This window comes from Lates calcarifer, linkage group LG23 (genome assembly GCF_001640805.2).
Source record: "Lates calcarifer isolate ASB-BC8 linkage group LG23, TLL_Latcal_v3, whole genome shotgun sequence".
NCBI classification, from domain to species: Eukaryota; Metazoa; Chordata; class Actinopteri; family Centropomidae; genus Lates; species Lates calcarifer.
In genome coordinates this window covers 5956083-5969316 of record NC_066855.1, presented here as the reverse complement: position 1 = coordinate 5969316, position 13234 = coordinate 5956083, and the positions used below count along the sequence as shown (strand labels likewise).

Genomic DNA, 13234 nt, shown 5'->3' with positions numbered 1-13234 from the left:
ATCTGTTTATCACAGGGGCTTTATGAATGTACTTCATGAACATAAGGAAAAAGAGAAGAAACCAGAGGAAAACAACAGAGAGAAAAATGGATTTCCTGGTGAGTTTCTCAGAGGCTGAGCTGTCGCACAAACTCACACAGTCGGTCAGTTTGTACATTACTGGCTAGCAGCTATTACACTGGCTTTTGGGGAAACAGATTACACAAACAGTCTGCAACGAAGATTTTCTTTGTGTTCTGTCTGAACACGTCCCCTTGCCTTGTAAATACCTGCGTGTTTCATACTCCTCAGTTTGTAACACAGGCTTCCTTTAAAAAAAAAAAAAAAAAAGTAGTCTCCAAGCCAAAGAGATTATTCTCAGACTTTAAAAAGCTCCTCCAGATCCACAGAAGAAATTATAAAACTGTTTTCACAGTGTAGTACTCGCCAGGATAAGTAAGCCCAACTTCATGTGAAAAATTGGTGTATTGCCCCTTTAATGACTCATTGTTTCAGCACGAAGAAGTTCATTGTGTTATGTGGTTTGTCTCTCTGTTTATGGGCTGCTGGCTTGTGTGTTTTCTGTCAATAGTCCAAAGTAAATGTGATGTCCTGTTGGCTTATTGTCTTAGTAAAAATGTATTCACACTGATAAACAGAGCCTGAGGGGTCATGACTGGAAAAACAATGCTATTAATGGGATTGATTTTGGACCTGTTGATAGTGAGGGGAAAGAGAGAAAAAGAGGCAGAGATTGGGAATGAAACAGCAGAGCAATATGGTGAGGTGATTTAGGGAAAAGAGACAGGATACGTGACAGGATGAAGGTGAATAATACAGAGAAAACGGGAGCAAAAGTGGGCTGGGAGAGGAGGAGGGGTTGCGCTGAAGTGAGCGAGAGGGAGGAGAGGAAGGGAGGCAGGCTAAATCCTCACACCATTATTACCAGGACTCACATGCAGCCCCTCCTGTGATGGAGTGAGAGCAGATAGAGAGAGATAAAGAAAAGATGGAGTTAAAAAGGAAATGGAAAGCAGGATTACTGGTGTGACAGCACCGGCAGATGAGCGGCAGCACAACGTTGAGGGAGACAGAGAAACTCTGGTGGGGGAGAAAAAAAGAAAAAACAAATCAGTGCAACAGGATGAGGACCTGCTAGTGCACAGCCGGCCCGACCCCGCAGACCTGCCATCTGTCCCGCTGTTCTCTCCGTGTTCCCGACGCTCCCACCATCAACCAACATCTGGATCACCTCGCATCCATATGGGGGGGAGGGCGAGGGGGGGCCAAAAAACCCAAATCTTATCCTCCCCTCATCCTTTTTGATCACACAGGACCTGAGGAGGCACATCATCACCGAGGGGGATCCCTTGCTGCGGAGTACCGTCACACCACAGGGGCTGATAACTGGACCAGAGGAGGGAAAAACTTTTGCTCCAGAGATGCAGGGGCTTGCACAGGACCCTGCCTTGTCTGTCTGTGAGATTTTCTAACTTCCCATGGATTTGTCGTGTCTCTTACCCCCGGGCAGGGAGAGGGAAAAGGAGACAGAGGAGGTGGAGAGGGGGAGAAAGGAGGGAACGGCTGGGAAGCGTCACTGCCGCTACTGAAGTGGCGTTTGTGCTCCTCTGCTGAAGAGGCATTCTATCACCCCCCACCACCACCACCCCTCCTTTCGCTTTTCTCCTCATCCGACCAGCGGGGAGCCTGAAGGATACAGACAGAGAGCTAAACACACTGGGTTTATGCACATATGCACACACACAGACACACACACACACACACACACACACAGGCTGGCTGCTTGTCTTAGAGGCTCCTGCACCTCTCGTCTTCTGTCACCCTCCTTTTCCCTCACTTTCCTCTCCTCTCCCATTTTGATGTCCTGTCTTCACCTTCATGACCACTTGTAAATGCTTCACGCACAAAAAAAGAAAGAGAGAAGTGAGAGGAGGGTGAAGAAAGTGAGGAGCTAGAAAGAGAGATTTTCGGAGATCACATACGCTTGCTGTCACGTTGTGAAGTCCTCCAGGGGAGTGTGCAGACATCCAAAGCTGGCAAACACACACACACTTGCACAGAGTCACTGATAACTAACACACGATCCCTCTCACACAGAGACTTGGTCTAAATGCATACTCCTACAGGTGCTGAGAGGGGAGAGAGGCAGGTGAAAACCAGGTGAAAAAGGAAAGAAACAGAAATAGAGAGAAAGACATTCAGAGAGGAGAAGCTGGGGAACGATGGAGCAGCAGGAGTTCAAGTTGGATGACAGCAGAAAGTGCAGGTAAGTCTGTCACATGCACGCATATGTTCACACACTCCTTCACACCCTTGTTCTGTCACTTGATCTGATCCACTGTCAGGATTTCATAGTTTTTATGTAAGTGGGTGAGACAGATATGGAGCAATAGGTAAAGACAGAATAGATAGATACTAGGAATAGGAAGCTCAGGGGGAATATGAGTGTAGACACACAGCAAGTGCAGTCATACTTTCAGTTTTCATAAGTGAAGAGTTTCCTCGAGAGAAAGCTCCCATCTGCTGCTGACAGAAACAGAACTGCCAGTTGTTACTATAACAGGAACTACTGTAAGAGAACATATTAGCATTTCTCACTCTGAGCTTTTGTGGTTAGCTGCTTGTTTTGAGTGTGCAAGTGTGTGTGTGTGTGCGCACAATCCCCCCATACCTGTGTGCCTACTCAGTATGACTCATTTATTTATTGATTATGGATGTTACAGTTTTACTGTCCTATCAGTTATCTGGTAATGCTCATTGATTTGTCCCATAAGCTGTGTGTAGCAGCTCTCATTTTTCTCCATTAGTGACAGAAGCTTTCTGCTCCAGTTTACATATATCATGTTGCAACAGCATGTACCACAGTTTCCTTTAGCTGCTCAATAACAGACCAGTGGCTCCCAGTTCAGGGGCCCCTTCTCTCTGGCTGCAAAATGATGCACTTTACACATGTACGCAACATCATGCACCACAATTACTTTAAGTTGCATAGTTCATATAAAACAGTGGTCCCCCACTTTGGTCCCAAGATAAAGATGATTAAAGGGTCAACAAAAGTAAAAAAAATAAAATAGTGTTTATTTTTTACCAGGTTGCAACAACATGTGCCACAGTTTAGCTTTCACTTTTAATTACACAGTTAGATAGAGCAGTGGTTGCCAACATGGGGAGTAGGGACCCAAAGGAGACCCAAGATCTGAGAGATCACAAGACTTATACAAATTGAAAAATATTTTATTTATTATTTTGACAATCAAATTTTTTGCTTTTACTTTGAGCTCCTTGTGATTGTGAAAATCATTCATTGTATATCATGGTGCAACATCATCGTCACATAGACAAGCAGCTCCCAACATGGGGTTTGGGGTCCCTCCTATGGGTCAAAAGATGATAGGACATTGGCAAACACATTTCTCTTACACTAAATTTTTTTTAAGTGACTTTTTCTCATTTTTCCTTTTTTTTTGTGAAATATTGGATACTTTTATCCTTTTTAAGCTGCTGAAAATCCTTCAAATGAAACCAACTGAAAAATAAAGCTGTGATAAAGGGTAGAACATAGACACTGATTTGTGTTAAAGGATCACAAGCGAAAAAGGATGAGAACCAATGATGTACACAGTGAGGAAGATGTGCATGAATATATGTTTTTATAAATATGTCAATGTCTGTTTTAAGCAGGTGTAGCAGCAGATTGGGTGTCACTGAGATTTTGATTGCTTTATGTTTGAGTGACAGGGGGCCAAGCCATTCTAGAAATGCTCCCACCACGTCAGCGTCACTCATCTCAGCCGATACGTCCGGCCTGCAATGATTTCCTGTAAAGCTGTCAAATCTTTATGTGTGAGAGCAGGAACCCACAGAGAGATCAGGTTGCAGAGTTAACAGTTAAAATCCTAATTATGATAAATTTATGTGACAGTCGTCATGTGATATGTTTCATAATAAGCTCAGGGGTTAAGCATGACATGCTCATTTATTCATATTGTGAGTTTAATTTGTGTGTGGAAGGTTTATTAGCTGGGTTGATGCATGAGTGCATACATATGCACGGGATTGTGCGAGCTTGCATGTGCAGCTCTCACAAATCAGCTTGTCTTCTACAAGTCATCCATGAGCAGGAGAGATGGAGGAATGGAGGGATGAAAAGAAGAGAAGGAGGTGGAGCAGTTGAGCTGCTTGGTGTTGACAGAGTGGCTGTTCTGAGTTCAGGCTCTATGCTGTGTTTACTGTCATATACATAACTGTTGATGGAGCTGATTTAATAATAAATTCAGGATAGGGTGGTGGAAGTGCTTCATTGACTGGGATCTCATTAATCCAAAGTATGATCAAGGTCAGGAACCTTTTTTACCTGACATGAATTTAAATTATAAACAATTTATAAAATGTGTGTATTGTGTCAAAGTTTAACACAGAGTAATCCTGATCTATACCTGTAGTAGCATCTGAGGGAAACTACCCATTTTACTTGTAAAGTGACCATTGAAAAAACAAACTAACCAATAAGAACATAAAGGCTGATAGTCAGACTGAATTGATATTTAGACTTATTAATTACTTCTATCAAGTCAGAGGGCTGGAAGTGAACTTCTTAGCAACCTATCAGGAGAAAAAAGTCTTTATCAGGCAAGTGTTAAAGGATAAAGCTGGTACATATTTTTCCCCAACAAATCCAATGAAAATCACCAAAAGAGCAATGCGATTTTTGTGGCCTGACACTGACATTTCATCACCTCCAATATTTAGGCATGGTACTGGTACCTTGTGTGTCATTTAATGCTGTTTTGGTTATGGTTAGGGATAGAGGGAGGGTTAGGGATTAGTCAGTATAGAAATGACACGTTCAATATTTGCTCCCCTTTTAGCTCTGTTTTGGTCTCCACCAACTCTTGAGAAAAATATCTGTCTCTTTAGCTGCTAAATTCTCCACTATGCTAACTTTGTAGTTTAGTATTGAGCATGTAGTGTCAAGTGGATTTATCAATGGTTTTTACCTGAAAGTATCCATGGCTGGAAACAATGGTGATAAATTTGCTGAGAGTGAAGTAAAAGATAGTTTGTCATGACAAGTGACTCCTTTTACATATGCAGAGTCATTTAAATATTAATTATACCTGCTTTAAGTGACAACACAAAAAAACAAGACAACACAAAATATAATGCAGGTGATAACAATGAAAACCATGTAAAATCTAAACTGGTGGAATTTCTTCCTTGCATTATGTTTGGTGCTGCCACTGGTGGTGGGAAGCTGTATTCCTACAGGAATGTTGCAATATACAGTAGAATTACAGCCATCAGAGCCAAGCATGGTTAAGTAATTCTAGCACCTGACATGCTTAAAATCAAGTATTAACTAGGAATTTCCGGTATCGGTCAGAGTACTAGTACCAAAAAATCATTCCTGCAGAATAAATTTTCACTCTGGGATTTTCTTGGACTGAGCTCAAGTCTGCATAAATGAGGCTCTAGAGAATCCTGATGTTTCATGCAGCTGTCAGAGCACCGTGCCTCCAGTATGTTGATGAGAGGAAGGCCGTCTACAACATTAATACTAGCCCACTAATTCAAGCCGCCTAATTAATGCAATCAAATCAGTTTTCAAAGGTGCTGTGAAAAAACAAGGTTCAAGCCAGGCATGTTGATAATTCTCTAGTGATGATTCTCATCCCATCAACTAGATCCTCTCTGCTCATTTCCTCTCCACCCCCTGGGGAATTGGTATAGGGACTCTAGCATATCCCTGCTAAGTAGTTAAATGACTGTATGTCCCAGGAGGTGGTGTATATGGTACTAAAACAGGACAGACTTAAGCCTCAGCTGAATATGTGGGCCAACATTTGGTCCAACAGGTTTTCTTACAATTAACATAATGATATTGTTTATTCTGGGTATATATAGTAGACAGAGTAGCAGTCCCACTTAGTACTGTACATGAGAACTCAAATATGAATCATTGTTGGTCTTTTTTCACCATGTTTACAAATAAATTGCTTGAGACGATGAAAATATTCTATATTACTTGAGAAACACACACACACACACACACACACACACACACACACACACACACACACACACACACACAAGAGATTGTAAATTTGTATAGCACTACACTCAGACAGTGAATGGGAAAGCTGCACACTCCTCTGTTATTAAAGGTTTTCCCTTTTTTGGTTATGCCTCATACAGTAATCCTGTGCATGTTTCCCATGTTATAGCTTGGCTTCTAAGATCACTGCAATTGTATGTTCAGTTTTCATTAATAGTACACTGTAGGATGAGTTTGGATGTGTGTATGTGTAGTTATGTCAATGCTGACGCAGACACAGCCCTACATGAGTCCCAGTGAGAGAGTTTATCCCACATGGCAGAGTTGCACTCCATCTGGAAATCTCCATAATGATAGAAAACCTGCGCATGCACCACCATGCACTCTATACAATTTTGGTAAATAAGCGCGCAAACATAACAGGATTTATGGTGCGATTACGCAATTCTTGATAATCTGGCGTCTGATGCTCTCCTGGTTATCTCTCTCTCTCTGGCTGCCTGTCTTGTCTGAAATGTTTGTCTCTTTTAATCTATTTAGTTTTTAAGATTCATTTTAAAAAGATAAGAAGATAGTCATCTGTTGTTGTGTGCCGTGTTTGTGTGAGATTGAAATGCAGATGTAACACATTGTGGTCCTTCCCTCGTGTTCACATGTCCTCCCTGGCATAATCACACTCTGTTATATTGCTGCTAATATGGAGCAGACACACTCACTCACCAGCTTCCTAACTACCACCTCAACTATACACACACACACACACACGCACACACATACATACTGCTAATCTGAGGCCCCATTATGCTACCTTTTCCAGAGATTACACTGTTAAATGAACACTTGACCTGCTCACCAGTCATGTGATCCACCCAGTCAGCATTTGTCTCTACTTATCCCAACCACTTATCCCAATCCCTTTGTGAGTGTCCAAAATCACCCATACTCAAAACTCATACTTATATTCCACTAAGCGTAGATTTGGGTATGGCACTTCCGACTGATAGTGCCATTTTATCTCCTCATGGTGTTACAGGTAAGGTCTATGGAGAGTTGCCAGGTTGGTGTGTTTTCTGTAAAAAGTGCTACACTGATGGACAGCGAAAGGACTAGATGTTGGGGATACCTGACCCCATCATCTGGCGACCAGGCTAGCTGCATTAGTTGTATTGAACCAGTCACAAGTGAATGCTCATTCACTCTTTACAACAGTTTCTTTTTCTTTTGTCAGGTAAAGTTTCCATAGTTACTCCAGTCATTCCACTATCCACCATTTCTGTAACCTGGGGAAATCTACAAATAGCTAGTGGGGACAACAAAAGCATCATCTTCTTCCTGCTCTGGTTGTGCATATCATATTTGGAAGTTCAACTTTCTTCACATTCACGGTTCATGTTCATGTTTGAGCCTTCATTTTCCTTGGAGACTTTGTACCTACTGGCAGAAAGAATTGCATGACAGTAAGCCATGATCCACAATCCATGATCTTTTACATCAGTAATGTGTAGCATTAATGTGTCATTGTCCCTTTTTCATAAGTACATAAGAATGTGTGTCAAATTATAATTCACAAGAAAGAAGAGTGTGATTTTGCACACACATACTTATTACTGCGTAAACCACTGAATTATGTAGAAACAGTTTTGAGATTTACTGACATTCATGCATCTGACATAATTTTCACTTTTAAATGCTCATCCTCCAGATACCAGGCACTCAGTATAATTTGTCTGTGTATTTTTAGCTTGGTTATAAAGAATATCTCAGAATATGAACATATTCTGATTCACAGAGTTTAATTATGTTAAGCAAGAAAGCCTCACAACCCTCACGATATCACGTTGTCTCTCTGTCTACAATATTAATTTAACTGTGTGAATCTGAAGTTATAAAATTAGCTGTGTGCAGCACAATGGTTAATAAATAAAAGTGTGGGTTGAGTGTTAGAAATAAAATCTGTTTTTTCTAAACACAGTGAAGCCACAAACACAATGAGATTATGTTTGTACCATCTCTGTCATTTTAGAGACTTGCTGCGTGGGGGCTTTTTAATAGTCTTCACGTAGCATGAGTCGATGGTTGGTTAAGAGCTGCTCTGTGCTCACATGAAAATATAATGATTCCTTAGAGATAAATGAAGTGATATCAGTGAGCCAAAATGAGCAATCCAGGATTGGATCCCAGGAAGAAAGTGTAAGGAATTTTGTAAAAATCTGCATAAACTCTCAGGGGGATCTGAATTAATCCTATTTCAGATTTTGAGATGTAGTTTTATGTGTGTTTACAATAAACTCATTTCTATATGGACTTAACAGAGCTAAAATAGCCAAATGTTCAAAATGTCACTATATGCAGATGACACTGCACAATGCATTTCTAACATATCATTTGATCTTCCATGAGGAAAATGTGCAAAATCATTGACCTTTTGCAGGCCCAAGTATATTTAAGAAAACTCAGTCAAAATATTTCTGAACTGTGGAGCCAAACATCACCCATATTAAACACACAGATCTATAAAATAATGGCTGCTACATGTCCATCATCCCAGCTTTGACCCTGTATTGACTGAGTGCTATATCTAATAACAAAGATGGATTGTCGTTCAAAGGTTCAAACTCTATATTTATTGCTATGGGCACCTAAAGCCCAGGAGCTTAAAACCTTATCAAGATGAATGATTTATATGCCAGGAGCATGAACAGTGAGGAGGGGTGGGCCACATTAAACCCAGTGTTGCTTTGAAAGGAGCTTTGAATCAAAATGGAAGGTACTGTTAATTATCAGGGTGTCTCTGATGGCCACAGATGAGACCGACACTTTATATAAAACCCACTATTAAACGTGTGTGTGTGTATGTGGAGATCTCTACTTGCTATAAGAAAGCCCACCTGCCTTAATCAAAGGTTCAAAGGTATTGATTCAATAAGAAAAAATCTTCAAACAGCAAACGTTTGATTGAAGTGGCTACAGCAGATGCAAATGTTGAAGGTACTGTATCATCGCTATGAGTTGTAGGGTGAATGCAAAAGCTAGGTGTTGATTATGGCAATGACAAGTTTTGTTCTTTTTTAAAAACTGCTTTCTTCAAGTTGTGTTACTGAGACATTTAAACATTTTGGGACATACTGACAGATGTAGTGCCACGTAAGGAGACTGAACAATCTGGCAACAACTGACTGGAAAGCCAAGGTTTAAGTACTGCTGAGGTGATGACTCAATAAGAAACAGGTGCGCTAGCTGACTTCAGGGGGAGGAGTTGATTGAAGCAGGTGAAGAGTGGGGAGGATCACCACACCCAAAGAGACACACACAGGGGAGGAGAGAGAGAGACACACAGACACACAGACACACACACACACACACACACACACACACACAGATCCACAAGAAACACAAAGGAAGGGGAAACAGGAGAAACACAAGGACAAAAAGGGAAAGAAACATGGGGCCTTGGCATGATAAATGTAACATACTTGTGATGTATTATGACTGTATATGTGTGTGGGGTATTATTACATGGAGGATTTGGTCAAATTGTTCAGGGACTTTCCAACTGATAGTCAACTTTGGTTACTTTTAACCATCACTTCCTGACCTTAAACAAGTGGTTATTATTGCAACCATGCTGATGAAGGTCCTTAGCCTTAATGAAGTTGTAATTTTAACCCTAAAAATGTGCTTGGGTCCATGAGGGTTTTAACTTTGTTGTTACTGGCCAGTGAGCTCTGTCCCAGAACATGCCTACAGCTTGCTCTCATGCACAAATGACAGTTACTCAGAGACACTGATAGGGCCCATGAAAACTCTTGAGAGTTTTCTTGATGGTCCACCTGACCACTGATGCAGCAGCCCACTGGGATTTGTCCTGATACTCCCAATGGCCAGCCCATCTATGGCTGAACTATCAAAACAGGGATGTGTTGTCACAACTAATACCCTAATTGAAAGTATTTGCAATGAACATACATGTATTTAACTAATTGGTTAGACTTACTAATGCCCCTGGAGAGTGTATGTACGTATGTTTGAGGCTGTAACATAAACATGTGTTAAAGCTGCATGTGTGAATGAAATGTCTGTGATATAATGAAATCACTGGATAACCACACACTAAGTTGGTCATCCTAAATCAAGTAAAACAGCATTTTAGAATTTCATTGATAGCATTTAATTACATAAAATATCCAAAACTTGAGTTCCCATTTAATCCAGCTTATGAGGACATTATCTACACAGCAGTTCAGTGTTGTGGCTCTTTCACTTTTTGTATTTCTGTGGATTGGCTGATGACATCACACCACATGGAGAGAGGCCAGCTGAAGTAATGTAATGTAATGTAATCCCAGTGATGAGGGTCGAGGACCTGTGTAACAGTTTTGGCATCATGCTTGTTTGCACTGTATGTGTGTGTGTGTGTGTGTGCTAAATCATAGATGTGTAGAGATGAGAGAGGTGATTACAGTCATGACACTGGGGGTTGGATTATGGAGGATTACATGCACGCAAACACACACTGGCACACACACACACACATACACAGAGTTTTCCGCATGACACAAGAGTCTAAATGCAGGGCTAATACTGTCATACAAAAGGGTCAGAGAGAGAGACAGACCAGGAGAGAGAAATAAGGGATGGATATGTACTGATGGATTATGAGGCATTATGTCAAAAACATCATAAAAGTAAAGCAGCTTGCATGTTTGACTGTTGCTCTCTTTCTTTTTATTCTCCCTTCCTCTCTCGCCCCCACCCCTCACCCCTTCCTTTCCAGGCAGTAGGCTGCCAACATGGCCCTTCCCAGGGGACAACCTCCTCCTTCTCTTTGGCCTCCACTCTGCCTCCTCCTCCTCCTCCTCCTCTTCATCTCCTCCCCGCCCCCCCTCCAGGCCCGGCCACTCCTTCTCCACCCATCCATCAACGTGGCGGTGGTGTTCAGCGGCTCCAGCTACCAAAATGAGGTCAGGGGTCGTCTCAGTGGGGAAAACTTTGTCGACCTGCCCGTGGTGGTCAGCCCCGTGACCGTGCTGGTCAACGACACCAACCCCCGTGACCTGCTGACACGTCTCTGTGATACCATGGCAACGGAGAGGCTGCACGGCGTTGTGTTTGAGGATGATGTGGGCTCGGGTGCTGGTGTTCAGGTAAAAATGTTTCATGCATTTTTAGGCTTTTTTGATAAAACATCCTCCTCAGAGTCACGGTGTTCAGTCACCCACATCAATGTTTCCTAAAGCTGCACAGGGGAACATGTTTTTGTAAAAAAGCACCTGTCCTGTTCGGCTTAAATTACAAAGTGGAGCTGCAAAAAAGAAGAATTAATTGAGATGCCAAGCATGTACGATTCGTTTCCCAAATTAAATTATGGTGCTGGTATGGTTTCTAATCATAAAGAGAGAAGAAGTGACATCAAATCATAAAAAACAAAATGTAAATAGAAACAAGAAAAGATTTTTTAAGTGTGAGGAGTGTGTGACCTTGCATTACATGATTCTTTTGCTTTGAAATCAGATTCATCCTATTGTTTGGGATGAGCAACATGCAAAACTAAAAACATGACTCAGTGCCAACACTGCACTCACTACAGGGAAGAAAAAAACAAAACTTTCCATTTTGTTGACAAAACTTAAAACTTACTTATCTTAAGATCCTCCTCAGCAGATTGGGTTCAGTTGTTATTAGATGTTCATATTTTTATTTTTGTGGGCTCTGCAGCATCTCTAGTGGTCAAAAAGTCCACAGGATACCTTTACCTTCTTGTTCATGTGCTCTTCAAAGTTGGTATTGAAAGTTGAAATTTTAAAGTTAGAAATTAGATCAAATTTAGTTTTGTGATATGATTGAGAGTTCAAAAATAGCTACTACATTTAGTCATTTGCTAAGAATGATCTTTCAGTCAAACACCACTTTTGGTTTGACCCATGACTGACAGCAATCAGTTAAGTTTCAGGATGTAATTTAAACTGTAGGCCCTGGGCTGCCTAACTCTACAGCCTCATTAAAAATAGTACCATACTATCACAGTTTATGTAATGAACTGGTGCAACATTTCCAACTTTCTTTATGCAAACATTGAGTCTGTCTGGTTTGACTTCAGGTGGCAGAGGTCTCACAGATCCTGGACTTCCTCTCCACTCAGACAACACTGCCAATCGTGGGCATCAGCGGTGGCTCTGCAGTTGTCATACCATACAAGGTAATGTCAAAATAATGAACTGGTTGTGTCAGCATTGGCCCATCACCTACCTAGCGCTAGGGCTCGAATTGGATGTAGAATAGTCTGCCTTCTTGCCGTGCCACAGTGAAAACACAAAAAATGCATTTCACCCAGAGGTATTGATATGACATTAGTCACATATAATGAGCAATTAAAGAGGCAAGAAAAAAAGATTATAGGAATAAAATGAACGACAGCCTGTAATGTAAACCCTGTCAGCAGCAGCACTCTTCACAGCCTCCTGTCTTAGTCAGAACTTTTCCACACCGGCGTCATTCAGCTTAAAACAACTTAAGTAGGTCAGAGCGGTGAAACCTACTTTGGCAACCAACTCCCTGCATGCAAATATTTGGATATGAGCAATACAGATGGGTGAATTATCAGCAATGACTGCAGCCATCGACCCTCATCAGCTCCTCTAATCCCTGGCTGGGAAAAGTCTGAGTTGTGGGAAGGGAAACTTTGCGAGGGGAGACAAGTGCTATGGGCGATCTGTGCCTCAATCAATCATCCCTGTGCACTTGAAGAGCAGCAGGTTTTTCCTGCTATGATTTAGCATGTATCTCAGTTGATGAATGGAGATGAGGAGCAGTGAGCTGTGTAGTTAGATTGTAAAGAAGAGATTAATGACGCCAGACAGATTCTTAATCTATGCTTTTTCTTTGCTTTTGAGCAGCAAAATGGTTCTATCCCTTTTTCCTCTGACTCTCCATGCTTTTCCCGCTCGTCTTCCCTTCCTTCCTTTAACTGCTTAACTGCTATCATCAACACCTTGTATTTATAGAAGCAACTCTCACACATAGAAACACACATGCAAATGAACACCCTCACATACAACAGCACGCACACACAGACAAATGGGTGTATTCCTAGACCCATCCAGCATCCAAACTGGGCTAAAAAGTGTAGCAATGTGGCTGCAAATGGTGGATTTCACCCCCAGGCGACATTTTGTAAACCAT

The 13234-nt window shown here is 41.5% G+C and overlaps 1 protein-coding gene across 1 annotated transcript in view; it reads left to right on the top strand.

Moving 5' to 3' along the window:
* Positions 1-890: 890 nt before the first annotated feature.
* The window catches only part of LOC108876461 (glutamate receptor ionotropic, NMDA 2C-like), a 50661-nt gene continuing 38317 nt past the window's right edge, over positions 891-13234 (top strand). Inside the window, 3 exon segments of the mRNA XM_018665987.2 lie at positions 891-2266; positions 10830-11199; positions 12153-12251. Of these exon segments, the coding sequence (XP_018521503.1) occupies positions 10846-11199; positions 12153-12251 (453 nt within the window). The 5' untranslated portion in view covers positions 891-2266; positions 10830-10845.